Source organism: Schistocerca americana, chromosome 6 (genome assembly GCF_021461395.2).
Source record: "Schistocerca americana isolate TAMUIC-IGC-003095 chromosome 6, iqSchAmer2.1, whole genome shotgun sequence".
NCBI classification, from domain to species: Eukaryota; Metazoa; Arthropoda; class Insecta; order Orthoptera; family Acrididae; genus Schistocerca; species Schistocerca americana.
The window spans coordinates 184,586,631-184,608,903 of NC_060124.1; the positions used below are offsets into that span (position 1 = coordinate 184,586,631).

The 22,273-nt window shown below is 37.1% G+C and overlaps 1 protein-coding gene across 1 annotated transcript; it reads left to right on the forward strand.

Moving 5' to 3' along the window:
- Window positions 1–6,891: 6,891 nt before the first annotated feature.
- On the forward strand, window positions 6,892–21,483 carry LOC124619591 (ATP synthase subunit g, mitochondrial-like). The gene is made up of 3 exons (XM_047146091.1): window positions 6,892–7,052; window positions 7,200–7,351; window positions 21,115–21,483. Exons 1-3 carry the CDS (start codon window positions 7,001–7,003, stop codon window positions 21,211–21,213), a joined length of 303 nt encoding a protein of 100 aa, XP_047002047.1. The 5' UTR covers window positions 6,892–7,000; the 3' UTR covers window positions 21,214–21,483.
- The last annotated feature ends 790 nt before the right edge of the window (window positions 21,484–22,273 follow it).

Below are 22,273 nucleotides of genomic sequence, written 5' to 3' on the forward strand. Positions count from 1 at the left end.
GGCTTCCGCTTGTCTCCCCTTAAATAGAAGCAATGTTCACACTGTTCGTGCTTTATGTAATTCTTTAGATTTACCTCTGAGTAATTCCTTATGGATAAATGAATATCTGGAATGAATCTATCAAAATAATTCAACAGAACTATGTTGTTTGTCTAGTCTGACATCTCATTATGTCTCACTGTTTGCACTTAGGAAACTGATAATGAAATTCTTCTGAATAAAGCAACTATGTAATAACATTACAAACCACTTTGAGCATCTCACATTTAACATATGATAACAATTTGACATCATCTTTTAGATTTGTTGCTGTGAAAAAATTGTTTTTGACATGTTATGTATGTGAATACCATAAATTCTGCATTATACTTGACAGCTACACAACATTGTTTTAATGAATCATAAATCTGATTGACTGCTAAACTCCCATTCTTGTCCATTTAAATGGTAATAGTATTACTGACTTGTCCTTGTGCACATGTGCCAATCATAGAATTGCTTTTATGTAAGAGGCAGCTTTTTTCTGCTTATTAACTGTCTGTTCCTCTCTGATGCTGTTTGTAGAGTTCAGCACTTTCTGTCTGTTTCATCATTCTTAAGGTAGCCTTCTGTTCTATTTCTTCCTCCATGATCCGCTGCTTGTTCTCGAGGATTTTTCTTTTCCTCTTGGTTTTTGGAAATGCTATATTGAAGTAATGTGCTAAGATTTCTTCAAAAGCATTGTATTTTTCATCTGTTCCCAAAGTTTGAAGAATGTCTGTCCAATGTTTTTTTCTCAACTTTATTGGTACTTGTTTACTGTACTGTGCCCAAAGTTTCATTTTCATTTTTCATGTCACAGACTAACATATTTATTAGACTGTGTTTCATACACTGAGATGACAAAAGTCATGGGGTAGCGATATGCACATATACAGATGCTAGTAGTATCAATTACAGAGGGTATAAAAGGGCAGTGCATTGGCAAAACTGTCGTTTGTACTAGGTGGTTCATGTGAAAAGGTTTCTGACATGATTATGGCCATATGACAGTAATTATCAGACTTTGAAAGTGGAATGTCAGTTGGAGCCAGACACATCAGAAATTCCATACTGGAAATCATTAGCAAATTCAATATTCTGAGATCCACAGTTCAAGAGTGTGCCAAGAATATCAACTTTCAGGCATTATCTCTCAAGATGAGAGAATGCAATGTTTGATGGCCTTCATATAACGACAAAAAGGAGTGGCGTTTGTGTAGAATAGTCAGTGCTAACAGACAAGCACCATTACATGAAATAGCCACAGAAATGAATTTGGGATATATGATGATTAGGACAGTATGGTGAAAGTTGGCATTAATGGGCTATAGTCTCCTGAATATCTTTTTTTCGAGATGTGGAACTCCATTTTGGTAGAGCATAGTTTTTGTATGATGTATACAGAGTTCTATTTTCGTCTTGTGTTGTGAGTGTGTACATCTTCATTTCTGAGGAATAGTGTGGGGTATCAAGTCGCATACTGCTATATGAATACTATGGTTTCATATATATAAAGTTGGAGGATTTGCAGTTTTCTGAAGAGATTCTTTCAAGATTTTCTGTGCAAAGCACCTTCTATGATTCGTTTCTGGATTCTAAATAGCTTGATGGTGTTTGAAGGAGATCCCCAGAAAATGACTCCACATCTCAGGATTGATTGCACACTTTCATAGTACACACTTTTTAGGCAGTCTTTGCTACAGCAGCTATCAAGGATCCTCATCACATAGCATGATGTGTTCAATTTTTTGCTGAGATTGCCAGTATGAGTTTCTCACCTGACAGTTTCCTGGATCCGCAGCCCAAGAAACTTCGCCAGGTCAACTCTATTTACAAATTTGTTTGGCAACTGGATATTTATAGTTTGTACAAACTTTTCTTTAACGTTATGGAAGTTGATTGATACAATTTTTCCTTCATTTATGATTAACTTATTGTATGTGAACCATTCTGTAATGCTATCCATTGTCTTTATTATGTTTCCTTGAAGTAGGTTTTGTTATTTAGTAGTAATGAGAAAGCTTGTATCGTCAGCAAACTGGTAAGCATTTTGACACTGTATGTTGTTTCTAGGTCATTTACATAAAGGAGGAACAGTACCGGTCCCAGAACTGATCCTTGGGGAACACCATATTTCATGTCTTGGTAATCTGAGTAATGATTTGTCATTTTGTTGTAGTCAATGTGTTGTATTTCCACTATTTGTTTCCATCCACAAAGGTATGACCTGACCCAATCATTAGGTGTGCTTCTGATGCCTAGTTGATTTAATATCTGTAGGAGTTCTTCATAATCTATCATATCAAATGCTTTTGACAAGTTAAGGCATACACCAATGATATATTCGTTACTGTCCACTTTCTGGTAAGTTTTGGCTTAGGTTCATAGATAGCACTGTTGGTTGAGCGGTTCTTCCTAAACCTGTGTAGTTCTGTGGGTAAGATTTGATATTTTTTCCATATGGGTTGTAAGTCTTTTGTGGAAGACCTTCTCTAGAATTCCTGGAGAAGCCAGACAATAGGGTAACTGGCCTATACTTGTCAAGTTCTTCTGTGTTTCTTTTTTTATAGATTGGTTTCAATTTTGCAATTTTTAGACACGAAGGGAAAGTACCTGATGTCAGTGAACTATTGCATAACTATGATAGTGATTTTACAATGAGTTCACTACATCTTTTTATTATTTTATTGCATATTCCATCTACTCCTAAGGATTGTTTCGTTTTTAATACTTTCATGATGGTCAGGATTTCTTCTTCATTCATTGGGTACAGGTACAATATGTAGCTGAGCTGTTGACCTGGAGTGGTGATGCTGTTGTATTTTGATTACTTGGAGTAATGTTACTGATTAGTTGCTCACTTATGTTTGTAAAATAGCTGTTGAAGGTATTTGATAGTTTTCTTGGCTCTGTTATTTTCTCTCCGCATGATATTGGCATTTCTAGTAGTGACATTACCTGTCAGTTGTTTCACAACTTTCCACAATTATTTCGTCTTGATTCCAGCAAACTGAATGTATAGATCATTTGTCTTCATTTTTTCTTCCTTGACAAGCATTAAAATCATCACCTACACGCTGTGTCTTTATAATATCATATAGTTTTATCTTTTTGTTGTTTGAGAGCTTTATTATAGTTGCTACCAAGATTTGTTTCTATTATTAGACCTCAGTCTATGTTTCTTTATTGAGAACACAGTTTCATAGTAGTTGCTAAATATTTTCATAAATCTGTTGAACTTTTCAAATGTGCATCCATGCTCATATACTGCATTCCATGTTTCCTTAGCTAACAGTTGTCTGAAGGTGTCTATATTCTGTTTGTCAGGAGCTGTTCTTCTTTGACTAATTCTGTTTGATTTATGGTTTTAGGTATCGGTATTGTATGGAAAACAATATACTGTCCATTATGGTCAATTTATTTATTTATTTACTTAGCATCCTTGTATCTCATCATTATAAAAATGATAAAGGATTTGTCATACATTGTCTAATATAGAAATTAGAAGACGGAAAGATTTACAATTATATGTCCATAAATAAAATATTATTACATATAACGTGAAACCATACACATAACAACATTCATAATATGCTAAATTAGAATAATAAATGAATACAATTTAGTTTTCAAAGAGCATTTTGGGTCATTATGATGAAGGAAATAAGCTATTGTATACTGAATGCTGGTGATTTAAGTATTCCTTGACACTATAAAACTCTTGCTAATTAACATTTTTTTAAAAGTTCTTTTTTGAATATGTGGAATTTTTGTATACTTTTAATTTCTTCTGGTAGTGCAATAAATAAAATTTTTGGCTGATAAAGAACACTTTTTTATATACAACTTTTATGTGACTTTCTCTATGTAGTTATGAACTTGAGTGTTTAACAAAGAATGTTCCTGGTGTGCCTTCATAAAACACATACTTTCATAAACATAGATACATGGTAGAATCATGATTTGTATTTCTAGGACTGATGACCTCAGAAGTTATGTCCCATAGTGCTCAGAGCCATTTGAACCAAGCTATTGTATTTCTCTGAAAACTTTTTTACATGATTCTCTGTGTGTCATACCTCTTATTATCCTTATTGCCCTCTTTTGAAGCACAAATGAGTGTTTGGCCAAACTGGTAGTACCCCAAAATGTGATACCATATCTCAGTGTGCTATGTATGAGTGAAAAGTATGAACATAACACTACATCAACACTACAGGTATTTTTAGTATCTAAGGACATAACAGTACTGACAATTTCTTGTTTAACCTTTCTGTGTGTTTCTCCCACATTAAATATTCATCTAACCATAATCCTAATAATTTAGTATGGGGGAGGGGTTCTCTATCTTACACTGAGCTCAGATTTTATTTTGTTTGTTATATGTCTGAAGTTCATCCAAACTGTTTTTTTGTCATTCACAATTAATTTGTTGTTTGTGAACCACGTAGCTTTGTGAACCACATAGCTTTGACAAACAGACTGGTGTCATTGGCAAACAATGCTGTATTAGCTGTTGATATATGGCTTGGCATATCATTCATAAATATTAAGAACATTAGAGGCCCCAGTACAGAACCCTGCAGCTCACCATACCTGACTCTTTGGTATGCCGATGAGTAGACCTTACCCACATGCTTTATCCCTACCTTCTGGTACCTATTAGAAAGACAGGATTTGAACCAGTCATATGCTACACCACGAACCCTATAGCACTATAGTTTCCTGAGCAGTAAATTATGGTCAGTGACATCGAATGCCTTAGACAGGTTCATAAACAGGCCGCAGTTTAATTCATTTTTGTCTACAGAATTTATGATCAGTTTTAAAAAGTTATAAATTGCTGAGTCAGTTGACCTATTTTCCTAAAACCGTTTCGCCCATTAACTAGAATTTGATTTTTATTAAGAAAATGAGACAGTCTTTCATGTATTACCCTTTCAATTACTTTTGAAAATCCAGATAACTATGATATAGGGCAGTAATTGATAAGACTGGGCTGGTCACCCTTCTTGTAAATAGGCTTGACAATCGATTTCTTTAGTTTTTCTGGGAAGACTCCTGCGCTAAATGACACGTTAATCATGTCAGCAAGTGTATCTTGCAGTGTTCTTTATTACTTTGTCTGGAATCCCGTTACAGCCATATGTAATTTTATTTTTTAACTGATTTAAGGCATTTTGTACCTCTAATGCAGTAACAGGATATAGAAACATGGTTTTATCATTCATTGGTAGTTGCACTCTGGAGCTGAAATCACATCTTCTTTGAATTAGTTTTCTTGCGATATTTGTAAAATGTGTGTTGAATATGTTGGCTACCTGTAGTGGGTCCTCAACTGTTTTCCCTTCAGTTTTAATTACAACAATGAAGTTTTTACTTTTTTGTTTACCGATGCTCCTATTTATTGCCTCCCAGGTTGATTTTATTTTGGTAGTACCTTTACTGATTTATGAGTCATTATTTAGTTTCATAGCCGCTTTTATAACTTTTTTAAATACTTTCCTGTAAATTTTCACGTGTGGTTTTAACGCAACCGTATTTTTTGCAGATTTGTTTAACTTTTGCAGAGTGTCTGCAGATTTTTTTATTCCCTGTGTTACCCATGTCTTCGTTTTGGATTTAATTTTTACTCTTTTAATAGGAACTGCGACATCGTAACAATTCCAATAACTTTCTAGGAAAGACTCAAATTTTTTATTTACATCACAGGTTGATTCTATGTCCCAAGTTATATTTTTAACATGTGATTAAAAAGTCTTATGCTGTCTTTATTAACAAATCTTTTCTCTCTGTATTTTTCATGTACCACTGGATCCTTAATGGATGTATTATATAATGTTAACGTTACTGCCTTATGATCCGAGAACCCCGTATCTGTTAATTCAGTGATATGCTCATACTTATTCTTACTTGCAAATACTTGAACAATTATTGTTTCAGACCCATTTAAATATCTAGTGTCTTCTGTTACTGTTGCCGTCATATTATAAGATAAGAACAGATTGATCAGTTGTTGTTGTTTACTGCAATAATCCTGTACTTATGGTTCCAGTCTGGAAGCGGTTTTTCCTGCATTTGTGAATATTTGGTCAGTAGTGGTACATGTTGTTTTGGTAACCCTAGCGGGAGAGTTTATAGTTGTCTGTGAATTATACGTTGAAAGAAAAGTCATGAGATATTGTTTTTAGTTTCAGTGTTTCTGGATATTTATGTTGAAGTTTGCTGACTCTCTATCTGGGCTTCTGTACAGGCAAATTATTATTGATTTTAGTGACGTTATTTCTGTAACTGAAATTTCATGTTCCCAAACAATGATGTCGTGCCCACTTTGCCACCTTGTTCGCCAGACATGAATCTCATCGAAAATTTATGGGACATATTCGAGAGGTGAAATTGTGCACAAAATTTTCCACTGGACACATTTTTGCAATCACGGGTGACTACCGAGGCAGCATGGCTCAATATTTCGGCAGTGAACTTCCAACGACTTATTGCTCCATGCCACATGGAGCTGCTGCACTACGCTGGGCAAAAGGAGCTCCGATATGATATTAAGAGGTACACCATGACTTTTGTCACCTCATTGTATTTCTATTTGTAATTTTCCACAACTGTTAAAACTACATTTATGGATATTTAAATGAGAATAAATACATCATTGATTTGTTTTTTTGTGTGCTTGCGTTAAACACACAGTGGCGTGTATTAGAGAATAAAACAGCTTTTGCAATGGACCTTCCATTCTGCGAGTCGGCAGCCTAGTTGATTGCTGTGTGGTATTTTTGTATTGAAGGAATGCGGCTTGAGTAGAGTAGACTACGATTGACGTAGTTTTTCTCATATCGATAATGCCTATTTCGTTAGTTTCACTTCGATATGGTCGAATGAGAGTTCTGTGATATGTTATATTTGTAAAGAGGTTTCCCAGAAAGATATTTCGTACGACGTACGTCCTTGTCGTCTGGTTGGTGGAAAGATGGCGAAGGCTGTTTCTAATTTGGTGCAGAGGGCTCCAATATGGGCTAGAGGTATTAAGTTGTTAATGAATACGTTTTAGTTTTATTGAAAATTGTTTTTTTCATTCTTTTAGGTTGGAAGTGTTTTACAGAAGGTGGTAGGTATACAGACCATTTACAGAAAGTTAATTTAGACATCCTGCCGGAACTTTGTTATAGAATATGCACAGCCCCGGTTCCAGACGTTCCTGAAATATGCCCGTGTTGAGTTGACACCACCAACTCCTGGCGAATTCCCACAAGTTGCTAGTGGCATACAGAAACTGCTCAGCGGTGCACGAACTGGACGATGGAAGCAGCTGACTGTGAAGGTAAAGATTAAGAACAAATATCACAGTTCAGACCACATTTGTTTTTTTACAGTAACACCCAGAAAAAAAGTGTTGTTTTTTTCTGGATCGTATTTCAACGACTACAAATGCTGTAGCCAACGTAGAGCTGTGATGAAATTGTTTCATTCTAGCAGTCTAAAATCAGTTTTTTTCAGTAGTGTGGAGTAGGTGTGTGTAAGAAATAAATTCTTCATTTAAAAATGTGTGATAGTCTCATTTGTTTGTGATTTATCATAGTAAAAATTTTCATGTAGCTATACATTATTTATGCAGCAGGACACACTTGCTGCCGTTTCATCTGTATTCCACGCCATTTGGTAATCTCTCACGGTTAGTATTTGTTAGGCCTACTGGAGGAGATATGTAGGCATTTGGGTCCAATGCTGAATCTCTGTGTGTCGGTTAGGTGATGCACTACCATTTGCAACAGCAAGTAGTATTGATTTGTGGCCGTGGCATATTCTTTCTATTTATCATTGCTGATGTAGGGGCTCTACCTATAACGTGCTAGTCAGAAAATTCTCACGATACAGTGATTCTGAAAATACCTACAAGTTTATTTGTAAAGAAAACTCATAGAGGTCGTACATACAGAGAATATTGACAATGAATAGTTATTTCCTGTTACCTGCTTTAACGTTATTATCTGTCCATACTACAAGCTTACTTCTGTGTTATTGCCATTTTTCAAGATCGTGACATTGTTCATAACGTATGTACATTCTGCATCAGTGTCTGATTGCTATTTTCTTGCTGTCACAACAACTAGTACAGGTTCTACTGAAGATTTTATAGTTGTTTCTGTTTTGATAACTTTTTAACTCTATCTAGGTTTCCTTTATTAAGCTTTTAGAACGTATTTGAAAAGCTTATTTCAGAAGTGCCCTAAGTCCAGTTTTGAAATTTTGTGCTACATACATTTCTGTGTTCTTTAGGGATAGACTTGTCTCTGAGTGTGAAAGGACCTTACCATTTTATCAAATAGCCAAAACATACTACAAAGAGATTCTTGTTAATTTCAAAAGAGCCCCTTTTCCAGGACATAGGGTGCTTTTGCTCTCAACAATTGTGAAAATGACTCCATGTACTTTTCTAGAGATGCAGTTGTCGAAAAAGGTGAGAGAACAATATAAATAATGCATCTGTTATTAGGACAAGACCTGTACCTTCAGAGTGTAATGCAGGCAGAAAAAGTAAAACGACGTAGACCAAGGGAGGGAAAAATCCAAAGGCAAATTCTTTCAAATAGTACTGCATCGTGGGAACAAATTGTACCCAAATTTGGAGACAAGTATTTCCCAGCTTATTTGCAGTTTGCAAAAAAAAGGGCGAGAAGAATAAGACAGCAACTTATGTTTGGAAAAAGCCCTCAAGATGAGCTAGTAGGCTGTAGTTCAGTATCAGCCGAAATTGCCAATGTTCATGAGCACATACAATTTCTGACGAATTTTATAATGCCGGTTAAAGTGTACATTTACTAAGTACCACTTTGAATAAAAAGGCCATTTACAAGATTTTCAAAGAAGTGAATCCCCTTTCTCTGAGTGAAAACATTTAACCAGGATTTTGACCTCAATTTCGGCAGGCTGCCCATGGATGCGTGACGTGAATTTGAGCAATTAATGGGGAAAATTAAAAAGAAATGCACCAGATAAGTGCCAGAAAATTTTATGCTGCTTTGAATATAAGTGAAAGGCTGTGCAGTGAAAATATACATTTTTGAGTCTGAACTTTCATTTCATACAGAATCTTCATCTGTCAAGCATTCCTGTTCAGGACCTATTTTCCCTCCAGCAGCTGATGGTTAATGTTTTTGGCATTTGCATTTTAAGAGACAATGACATTTAATTACCTTTATTGTGAAGGTGTTGCCAGCAAAGGTTCTAACAAAGTGTCCACTTTCTTGTATCACTCTCACCACCTGCATCCCCAACACACAAAAATTGTTCATCTGTTTTTTGATAACTGCCCAGTGCAAAACAAAAATCACTGTTAATAAAAATGTCAGGCTTTCATGGGTGCTGGAAATTTTCAAGAAATAGAGGTATTCTTTCCTATCAGAGGACATTTTCTTGGCATCTGATAGAGCTTTTGATACAATCAAGAGACTGCTGCAAAGAATTCAGAGTATATATTATTATGGATTACATTGAACTGGTCATATTGTAGAGTGCAAGGCATCAATTCTCTATATAGGTTGTCTCAACAGATGAGGCTTTACAAGAGGACAACTCATTCACGAGAAACAGTTAATCACAAAAGGACTTACTCCAGTGTTTAAACATTTCATCAATTTGTCTTCAGTGATGAAATATTTGGGACTTAACAGGATGCAGTATGATCAGGGGTTTAAATACCCACACGGTCAGATTAGGACAACCTCAAGTTTCTCGATCCAGTGTCAACTAACCAGCTGTTTGAGCCTATTCAAATGACTATATTCCTGTCACAATAAAGATAATGGTAGATGTAAAGAAGTCGGCTGCTTACATTGTGTAGGAAGAATACGTACTTGAATTATGGAATAGTTTGTCAATTGCCAACTGCTGCAGGAGCACTGGACACACAAGATGAGTGATTTGTGATTTCCAATATTGATAAACATTTACGTACTTGTTCATTAAACAGTTTGTTTGTATGATGTGAAAGTTTTAAGATTTTTCTCGCTTATTCAGAAGAGATCTGTGTCCGAGAAATATTCAGCTCTAGTGAATAAACACACACAATATTTGTGAATATAAGAAGTGGTAATGATTGTTCATAAAGGTATCTCTCACATGGTTATTGCAGAATATTAAGAAAATGCCCTGTGAAATATTAACAGCTTTCTCCATTTTTCTCAAAACTGTCAGATGGACATACGACCCTTCTGAAATAAGCAGTTCATTTGTGTACTGGATTTTATATGATCATAATTTTCTATCTTATACTGTGAATAATTATGTATTTTTTGTAAGACCTCTGCATCAAGTTATGAAGCTGTATATCTTTATATAACTCTTCAAAATATCAGACAGCAGGAAAATTATGACCATATACAAATCTGGTATATAAATATGGTACAAAAACTGAATGCAAGGAAACCAGGATCAAGTTAACAAGCTGTTAAAATAGAACCAACTATAAAATCCCATGTAAAACACATACTTGTACCTGATATGACATCAAGAAAATGGCAATCGCACATGCATTATGTTCATATGTTATTAACAAATTAATATTGTACTAGCAAATGGCAACAAGAAGAAATAAGCTTATAGCTTGAAGCAATAATAAAGTTTAAGCAGGTAACAGGAAATAACTATTCATTAAAAGGTCGTACTGCTACCTATATTACACAGCAAGCCCTGCAATGTGGAGATTGTGTTCAAATTTGATTCAGTCACAAAGCAATGTTTATATGCTTTCAAAGTGTCTTAAATGTGGAATGGGTGTTATCAGTCTTGAACATAGACCTCAGGCTACAGTACAGATCATTTATCACACCCTTCTTTTGCTATCGATTCGTTGTCTTTGTGTTCTCACAGCCAAATTTGTAACAAACCTAGCCCTAAGGCCACTCTACATAAGTATCAGGCACAGTCACACTCATCCAGATTATCTACTGCCTCAAAGAATTATGCGTATTGCTTGTTAAGTTCCTGGGTAAGACAGCAAATCCCATGGTATATTCTGTGCTTACAAGTGTCTTTATGGGTTTCACAAAAGTGGGCGTTATTTTGCGAGTTGTTGAAGTCAACAGGATTACTAGAGACTGAGGTATCACCTGTCTGCATTGACCAATGACATCACCATACCTAAAACCCCGATGTCAAGTGTATCCACCAGTGCCACCGAAACATCAGTCGTAACGAAACTTCCTGGCAGATTAAAACAGTGTGCCCGACCGAGACTCGAACTCGGGACCTTTGCCTCTCGCGGGCAAGTGCTCTACCATCTGAGCTACTGAAGCACGACTCACGCCCGGTCCTCACAGCTTTACTTCTGCCAGTATCTCGTCTCCTACCTTTCGTATCAGCGCACACTCCGCTGCAGAGTGAAAATCTCATTCTGGATCAATCGTAACATCTGCAAAAATACAAATACCACACGATCCAATATACTGACTACACCCAATGAAATTAGCAGGACAACAGTGGGGAAAAGGTGTTTGGGGACTGGAACAAACTATAAATTGGAACAAACTATAAATTCAATAATAAAACCAATGTTCATGGCTCAAGACTCGGGGGAGACAAACATATGAAACTTCCAAAAAATGAAACCTGGCAAAACCATACAAAACACACCACATGAGCATAGTATCCCAATCCACAGTTAACCTGTATACTCAACTGTAGACCAGGGTACCAATACCCCCTCCCCATTTCCCCACTCGAAAACAGATACGCTATGGCACGATTCCGTCACACGACATTGTGGCACAGCATAAATACATCACTGGTCAAAGAAAATGGGTGGTATCTGACAACCAAGTATTTTCTGTAATACTGAAGAAGTACATGTAAGCTAATTCCACTAAGTTCATAATACACGGAAACTACACACATGTACAGATAATACAGAAATTACCCTTTTCAATACAAATGACGCACATTTTAATAATTGTATGGGTGTTCTTAGTACACTAATAATTGTGGTACCTCTATAAATTTCCATGCAATAACATAAATGAATGGAGCTACATATTTTAAATGAAGATAATTTAAGTCATCTTAAGCAAGAAAAAAAACTAAAATCCTCATGGCATTTTCTCACAAATATCGTCAGGTTTTTAAAATACTGTGAAATACCACTTAAAATTTCATTGCCACTTGAAGAAGAATTTCATTATTTGTTCTGAATGAATGTAGGAAATACCATTTCCATGTAATCTAAATGTTGTGGCATATAGCTGATTACACATTTGGAGACACATCACCGTAGTTTCGCTACATTCTTCATCCAATCGGCATAAACATAAATAATAAATGTTTTCTGGTAGAATGCACCTAATGGAGTCTGCAGCTCATCAGTTGTGCTCTGCTGTTGCCAGTTTTCATTGGTCATAGCCCATCAGATGATAGTGTAGAGGTAGCCAGTGAGAATCTCTCAATCTAATCATGTCTCTTTCTGAATGGTTGATAAAAATATTTTGCTGTTTTTCGGTGATATATCATGATTTCCAAGCTTCTGTTTAGGGTGAGACTTGAAGCACATCTTAAATTGTTGCAAGGGAAACAAAATGCCAGCCAACTTCGCTTACAAAGTTTACCAGCAAGATGATTGGCCACCCACTCCACTTAATGATTCATTGTGTTCTCTTCCTATTATTCATCTTGGGAACCGTTACCAATTACAGCATGCAATGAAAAGGCCATGGGATCCAGAAAAGCACTTTTACCATGTTTTCTATTTCTGTGCTCTCTACCCTATTATACATGTGTACCTTGTTTAACATCACTTTCAGTAGCTGAAACACTTTGATAAATGAGGTTAAAAGTCATCATAAGCATCGGAGAACATGGCATTGTTTTGGCTTTCCTTTTGTTGGATGAATTTTATCCAAAATCAATTCTAATTTGGACTAACAAGTGAAGTTACCCTGTAGACAGGGATCTATGTGAACTTCAGAATGACAGTTTGTTTGGGATATAAAGTTGTGCAACAGCTGGTTGCAAATTTTTCAGTTGTACACTACTTCGGTGACCCTAAGCCAAAGGCAGCTGTTATTCCCAAGCGATCACCTGTCTTTGTAACCAGGTGTGACATTGCTTAATTCTGGTGATCGGGTGAGAACCGATGTAATCAATGTGGCGAGGCCGTTGGCTTGGAGGCCATGAATTGCTTGTATGACTTCTCATATTTTTGAAAAAGTATCATCGAATTCTGAGGCTACATCAGTTGGTATAAACAGGATTGTTACTCCCAGAATACATTTTATTACACGTAAGAGTTAATAATAAAGATGTTAATGCGTGTGTGATCCCATTCTGTAAAGATAAAATTTGTTTTGGGAGATGTTGTTTTTAAAGTAACTTTACACATGTGCAGTTGAAATGCATTAAGATATCTGAAGGTATTATTTTACAGTAAACAGTAATTCTGCAAAGAAATGACAGGTTGATATTTTAGACTTAAAGGTGTGTGACATTTTTCATTGCTTTAAACTGATTTATGAGAGGTTTCAGTTAATCAGATCTGTTCCTCCTATGTGAAGAGTTTTTACCATTCCTCATTTATAACATACTGGGAACTTTTGCATTATTTTTCTCAAATTTGTCAAACAACTAGTGGGTAATTGAACTTCATTAATAAACAAAACAATTTGCTGCTAACAAAAAAGATATCTATGATAACAACCCTGATTCTTTAAATAATATTCCCTCTGAAAGAGCACTGCAGTATTCAGTCGATGGTAAGAGTAATTATTGCCATCATCTGTTAAAATTTTCTATGCTGTGGTCACTTCATATCTGTAACTTCCCTGTAGACCAGGGCTTCCCAACGTTTGGTCCGCGGACCCTTTAGGGGTCCGCCGGCTCTTTCTAGGGGGTCCGCGGCCACCTTTCACCATATTGTGTAAAATAATGAGTAAAATTATTGAATAAAAATGTGAAAATCAAATTCATAACTTTTTTTCGTATGAAAAGCATGTGTACTTTCACTTTGTGTCGTATTCCCAAGCAGCCTTTGCGGTTCTTAAGAGAGAACGCATACACAGTTTAGTGCCATAGAATGCGGCTTCTCTGATTGACTGTTTCCCAACAATACGGGGGCCGTTTGTGCACCGGCTCACGGCGCTAGATGCGCTGAAACCTTTTACGCATGCGCGGAGCGTGCTTTGTCGACCAATCACAGCACTCGCTGGCAAGTATGCGGCCCCAGGCATCATTAAACGTTAAACTTGCTTTGTCAGTGCACTACCTATTTCATAAGTTGATTTTTGACCAGTTTATTGCTTCTAACATGGATCGGTTGCTGAAGTCAGGACATTGAAGAAGGGTGCAGTTTCTCAATCGCCTTCCCAACAAGGGAAGTTTCCAGTTGAAATGAATGAGAAGGGAGGATGACCAAAGGAAGAACAATCACAAGAAGCTCCACAGCCGGATTTATTATGTGAAAACGCTGCAAGTACTCCATTGGTTGCAATATCCTGTGGAAGTGGAATAACCAAGAAGCGTAATTACAATGAAAGCTATTTAGAAATGGGCTTCGTGGAGACAAAGGAGGGTAAAGCTCAATGTGTAATCTGTGCGCGAGTCCTTCCGAACAGTTCAATGGTTCCAGTTAAACTGCGCCGTCATTTGGAGGTACTCACCTGGATTTCCAGGCTAAAGACATCTTTTGAGATTTTCTCAAAAGGAAGAGTGCTGAACCAGCTGCTTCTCAGCATTGCATGAAAACTCATGCAAAAACAATTAATGAAAATTCATTAAAAGCTACTTTCTTGGTTAGTTATGGAGTGGCAAAAACAGGCAAAGCTCATACCATTGCAGAAAATCTCATAAAGCCGTGTGTTAATGATATTGTTTCTTGCATCCTAGACGAAAAGGCAGTGAAACTTATCTTCGGTCATTATCAAACAATACTGTCAAGAGACGCATTGTTGACATGTCCAATGATATGAAGGACACTCTTGTTTCTCGCATCCAACACAATTCATTTGCTCTGCAGATAGATGAATCCACTGATGTTGCAGGATTAGCGATTTTATTGGCTTTTATGGACGTGCAAATAGTGGAAATTAAACTTAGGTTGATAGTGTGTAAGACTAGGGACTAATGACCTCAGCAGTGAAGTACCATAGACTTTACATACATTTTAACATTTTTTTCTTCGGATTTCACGACCCCCCCCCCCCCCCACACACACACACACACACACACACACACACACACACACACACACAGACGACTGTTACGAACGTGTGAAATGTCAATTACCAAATAATTTTAATCAGGCTATAGTGTGTTGAACAAACGGAGTAAATCTACTGGTAAGTGTCTGGATACAGCGGGAATTCAAATTGGATCGTTAATTGCAAGTTGTTTTCATTCATCTCTAAACAAAAGACTATTGATACTTCGGGGGGGGGGGTTATTGGGAACATGGCACTTGCATTAAGAAGCTTTCAGTTTCCTTGGGTTTCACTCTGAAATTTTACTGACTAGGGGTCCGCCATGGATTTTCGACTGAAGAAGGGGTCCGCCAGCTGAAAAGGTTGGGAAGCCCTGTGTTAGACAAACTTGATCAGTTACTGAAGCCTTAAAAAATTTGATATTTTAGTAAATACAAGGTTTGCCTGCGAGGTAATGTAGCCAATTCTGTCCTGACATTCCTGTTGAGCAGAGTGGCCTACCTGCTTGGGCTAACGGGTGGTGGTGGTGGTGGTGGTGGTGGTGGTGGTGGTGGTTAGCTTCCCAATACAACCATCCTCAGTGTCCACTGAGCTCTCAGAAAGTCAGCAAATGTCCCAAAGTGAACCACTTCTTGGCGGTCCAGTTCCAGTTACGATGCAACATTCACTCTATAACAATTACACAGTCTAATTCTGTGTGAAACCTGGGACGTCTGTGGTCAAAACATTTCAAATGATTGGGCACGCATTTAGGAATGAATACCTCTCAAAGTGACAGGTGTTTCGGTGGCACAAGACACTTCTGGAAGGCTAGGATAATGTTGACAACGAAACATGCTCTGGACCCACTTAAAGATTGAAAGACGAAGACAGTATTATGAAAAGGATAGATTGCCACTCACTATATTGTGGAGATGTTTAGTCGCAGATAGGCACAACAAAAGACTACTAAACAAGTAAGCTTTTGGCCACAAGACCTCCTCCTTGAGTAGACAACGTGAATGTGGTCTTTTTGTTGTCTGTTTGCGACTCCGCATCTCCACTGCATAGTGTATAGCAGTCTATCCTTTTCATAATATTGTCATTATTCCTTCCTGGATTTTCCAGGGCATGAAAGATGACAGTGTGACTTCCGTGCATGAACTTTTAAATACTTTGTAGAATGAGTCTTCGCATGACTCTGGAAGTGCCCAAAGCCATGGAACAAAAGATTGTAACCAAATAACTGCAGACAAAGTAAGTACATGCAAAAAGGTTCCAAAAATTTTGATGGACAACCATAAATCCAGCTCTGTACTATTTGTGAAGGTCACCACGTCCGTACATGAGCAGATCCAAAGTGAAGGCAATATTAATTATCTTTCTCAGTGCTAGTTTTATCGTCAACCAAGAGCTTATAATTGCTGGACAGACTGTTCAGAGGCTAAGGTGCTCAGAACACTGGAAAAAAGTCATTGATGCCAGATCACATGTTGCTGGTTCCTGGAAGTGCTACCAAGACAACTGGCCTACTGGTATCATCTTTTTGGTGAGGGATTATCTGATCAAAAATGATGTGGCAAGACTGCCTTGGCCCCTCTACAGTCCTTACCTCACTTTGGCAGAGGTCCTTACCCCTTGGATCAAGACATGCTTAGAAGACCACAGTTTCGAACCATTGACAACTTAGAACTTGCTGTTCATGTGCCCGAGAGGAAATTCTAACCCAAGCCTTCCAAGGTGCCTAAAACACTTGAAAATATCAATTGCAAAAATGTGTTGATGAAAGTATGTCCTGTTTTTATGCATTGCTCCATTTTAATCAATAAATATTTTATGGGTTTAGTGACATTACTTTCTGGTATAACTTATTGACCGTGAAATTTAATTTTTGAGCTTCAATCTGATGCAATAATGGGATGCCTCCATGGGAAATATTTGACACACAGTTCATGGGGAAAATGTGTGGAATGTCAACTTCGTGGAGCTTGTGAAAGTCAATGATAAAATTCGGGTATGTTTGCTGTATCTTACCCAAAAATTTCAGTGTTATAAGATTACAAATAAAAACAAATTTTACTGTTAGATGTGTGAAATGTATCTTCGAAGTTCGAATGAAGATTGGAACCAATGTTTATTATTGGCATGGTCAAACAATGGGAAGTCAAGGATGGAATAACAATGTGCAAAGGACAGTTTGCTACTCACTGCGTAGAGGCGGCTTTGAGCCACAGACAGCCACAATGAAAAGTAATGTGATAAATATTTCAGCTTTCGGAAAGTCTTGCTTCAGAATAGAAAACTCACATTCAAACTGCTGCTAGTTACTTGGGCACGGCCACAGTCTCCAGTTGCTAAGGTCAGACAGTTTAAATATTTCCAGCATTATTTTTCATTGTCTGTATGTGACTGAACGCCTCCTGTATGTGATGAGTACCAGTCTAGCCTCTCCATGTTGTTGTTACTGTTGTAACAGCATGATCGAAAGATGATTTATACCAAAATCAGGCCTGTCTCATTTGAGTAGTTACATAATTGGTTAATTCCAGTTTAATACTGAATTCTGTCTTCAGAAATTTACTGCGTAAGTTCGTAACACTGTCCCTCATTCCAGTCGTTGTACGAACCTCAAAATGTGAAGTATTGAGAGCACTGATTGCGGAATAGAAAAACTACTGTCACTTAGTAGTGGAAAGGCCTCAGGACCAGATGAGGTAAGTATAATATTCTGCAAAGAATATGTGAAAGAACTTGCTCCCCTTCTAGCAGTAACTTATCATAGATTGTTTTAGCAATGAAGGGTACCTGATGATTGGAAGAAAGTGCAGGTCATTCTAGGTTTTTAAGAAGGGGCATGGGGCAGAGGCACTCAGTCTGTTGTAGAATTATGGAATATGTTTTATGCCTAATAATTATGACATTTTTGGAGAATGAAAATCTTCTTGATAAAAGTCAATATGGATTCTGCAAACAGATCCTGTGAAACTCAGCTCGCTCTGTTCCTCAATGAGATCCACAGCACCATAGACAATGCCACTCAGGTAAATGACTGTGTTCTTTGGCTTCAGGAAGGCATTTGACACCCCATTTAATGTCTTTGCAGATAGAACTCAACACATCGCTCTTAACAGAATAAAATTGACAGATGTAAAGGTAATTTCTGGATTACCCCCAAGGAAGTGTTAGAACTGTTACTGTTTACAATATATATAAATGATCTAGTAGAAATCATTGGATGCTCTTTAAGGCTGCTCAGACCATGCGGGTGTCTATATAACAAAGTAGCAATGCCAGAAGATAGTAACAATTTGCAGAATGACCTCCAGAGAATTGATGGGTGGTGTAGGCTCTGGCAGTTGACCCCCGAATGTAAATAAATTTAACCTATTGCACATACATGGGAAAAGTAGTTCACTACTGTAAGCTACACTGTTGATGACAAACCGCTGGAAACATTATCTACCAAAAAATATCTAGGAGTAACTATCCTGAAAGACTTCAAGTGGAATGACTGCACAAAACAAATAGTGGAAAAGGTAGATGCCAGACTCAGATTTGTAGGAAATGTACCTCATCCACAAAGGAAATGGCTTATAGGGGCTTATAGGGCACTTGTTTGACCGGTTCTTGAGTATTATTCATCTACTGGGGATCCCTACCAGGGAGGACTGATAGAAGAGAGAGAAGATGCAACAGAGTGGCGCATTTCGTCATGGGAGCGTTACAGAGATGCTCAACAAACTCCGTTGGCAAATATTACAAGAGAGGAATTGTGCATCATGGGAAGATTTACTATTGCAATTTTGAGAGAGCACTTTCCGGGAAGAGTCGGACAACATATTACTTCGCCCTCACATAAGGAACATGAGGAGAAAATTCAAGAAATTAGAGCCTATACGGAGGCTTACCGATAATCGCTATTCATTAGTGGAACAGGGTTAGAGTGCTTAGTGGTACAAAAGTACTCTCGATCACATAACATTAGGTGGCTTGCAGAATATTATGTAGATGAAATTGGTGTGGAATCAGATTTATTTCACTAATAATTCTGAAGTACCTTAAGAGCTGCAATTTTCATAAAAGTAATAAATGCGCCAGAAAAAAGCGTACTTTTTATGCAAATAACTTTGTAACATAGGTTCCGGCAATATATTTGGTAAATCTGAGTTTTTCAGACATCCATATGGAGTACTGTGCATTAAGATTGCCTTAAATTTGTAAACTTGCCTCTCTGAAGTTGACCATGAAACACACTTTCAATAATAATTTCAGGTGTATTGTAATGACAGTTGATTGTATAGTACAACTGAATTTGCATGTTGGGTATACACACACATTTATATTAGTAACACAGGTTTTTTTTTTTTAATTTATTCTGGATTTTGGTCATACATTTAATTGCTGTAATAAAGACAGCAGTAAATTTGATTTTTTTGTCGCCCATTTCCATGTAAGCACTGAGACACAATCATTTTTTGTGCATCTCCTATTTGGCCATGAAATAGATTTATTGATATTGAATAGCAAAAAGACTTCCTAATGTTCTGCACAACATTGGGAAGTGTTTTCCTATTTAATATTATGTTCTCGAAGCACTGATGGAAAAGTGTTAAAAATTTATATATATTGTATTTCTAGTGGTAATTTGTGAAGACCTAGACAGTGTTAAAGAAATAGAAGCATATTTTTTGAAGCTTTATCTAATTCTAATTATGATTTGTCAGTTGTCAGTTTTAATATAATGACTGAAAGGGTTAAAATGTGGAGTCTGAAGACATAGAGTAAATGTAATCTTTTTTGACCATAAAAATTATGTCTATTCTGGGCAAGGTGAAGGGGCGAGGGGTGTTTCGTCAGGTTTGCCTCGCCATATTGAGGTTAGAGTCATAGCACGGAAGATGGGATCTACAAACTGTTTTTCTACTCTGGAACAGTGGTATACAGGGTGTTACAAAAAGGTAGGGCCAAACTTTCAGGAAACATTCCTCACACACACAGAAAGAAAATATGTTATGTGGACATGGGTCCAGAAATGCTTACTTTCCATTTTAGAGCTCATTTTATTACTTCTCTTCAAATCACATTAATCATGGAATGGAAACACACAGCAACAGAACGTACCAGCATGACTTCAAACACTTTGTTACAGGAAATGTTCAAAATGTCCTCCGTTAGCGAGGATTCATGCATCCACCCTCTGTTGCATGGAATCCCTGATGCGCTGATGCAGCCCTGGGGAATGGCGTATTGTATCACAGCTGTCCACAATACGAGCACGAAGAGTCTCTACATTTGGTACCGGGGTTGCGTAGACAAGAGCTTTAAAATACCCCCATAAATGAAAGTCACGAGGGTTGAGGTCAGGAGAGCGTGGAGGCCATGGAATTGGTCTGCCTCTACCAATCCATCGGTCACTGAATCTGTTGTTGAGAAGCGTACGAACACTTAGACTGAAATGTGCATGAGCTCCATCGTGCATGAACCACATGTTGTGTCGTACTTGTAAAGGCACATGTTCTAGCAGCACAGGTAGAGTATCCCGTATGAAATCATGATAACGTGCTCCATTGAGCGTAGGTGGACGAAACTAAAACGAGCTCTAACATGGAAATTAAACTTTTCCGGACACATGTCCACATAACATTTTTTCTTTATTTGTGTGTGAGGAATGTTTCTTGAAAGTTTGGCCGTACCTTTTTGTAACACCCTGTATATTTCCATGTTGTCATTAAACAAATGGTCTTTCTCCTCTACTCAGTTCTACTGCTGTGGAAGGCATTTGTTTTATAAAAATGTGTCCAGTTCTGTAAGCATTCATTCAATAAGCTCTTCCAGATTTTAAGTTTGTTTTCACTTCATTACCATTAAAATTAAAAGTTGCTACAGTGTTTGTATCCTAATAGTACCATTTTAAATTTTTCAGGAAGCGTGGCTTAATACTCTTGTCACTGTGGAAGTTTTATGTTGGTTCTTCGTTGGAGAATGTATAGGAAAACGGCACATTGTTGGTTATAAAGTGTAATTCCAAGCACTATACCTGAAGTACATGTAGTTGTAAATTATAAAATGTGTATTAAAACTCTGTAAAATAATTGCTTGTCATAGTATGAACTATACTTGAGAGGATTGTGGAGAATTGAAAGTTTGTGGTTACAGAGTAATTGGTTGCATAGGTACAGAATGCACTATGACACTTACTTTAAGAATTGTGAAATATTTTGATTTGGAGTGAGCAGTTATGGAATACTGATGGATAACATTTTGTGAAATAAATGTTTCAGTACAAAAAGTGTGTTGTCTTTGTCTTACCTACACCCACTTGTAAAACTAGTAATGTGCTACTGAAATTGAATATACACCATAAACAGTGAAAAATTTCGAAAATTCAGTTGGTATTTGTGATAGGAAATACTGTCATATTCTAATTGTATTGTTGTAGTTACGCCTTTCCACTTTCTGGTTGCTATTCTTTAATGTCTGATGGTATCATGGGACAAAAAGTAGACATACCAGGATGAACAATTTTTCTTTTATAGGATAGTTTGGTGTGTACTACCCCAGAAATGTCCAGCTAGCAATACAGATTGTTTTTAGGTTAATATATTGCATTGTTTCAATCTATTTGGCGGTAAGTTAGAGGCACTGCCACAGTCTTTCTTTAGAATATCATCAGTGTTCACAATGCAGTGTCCTCTGCTATGTCACTCAAATAATTACGAAGTGAACATCAACCAACTAAATGTGGATAGAAGCTATCACATGGCTCAATATCAACAGTATCTCAAGAAGGCATTGGGACACTGTCTGTAGGCGCCATGAAGATGATCCACTGGACATTCTGTGAGTGACAGAAGTTACCATTCTCCGAATTCAGCACTAAAGAAGAGTTAGTCAGTTTAATGCAAGTGAACCTTGAATTATTGCAACATACAATCGTCATACTACTGTTAAGTAATGTTTCTTTTAATAAATTGTTGCTATTCCGTGTTGTCACTTCTATCGTAGCACTGCCTAACACTACTTGGACCTGTGATGAGGCTGTATAGATGCTATACATAGCAACTCCCCATCAGTAACTGCAG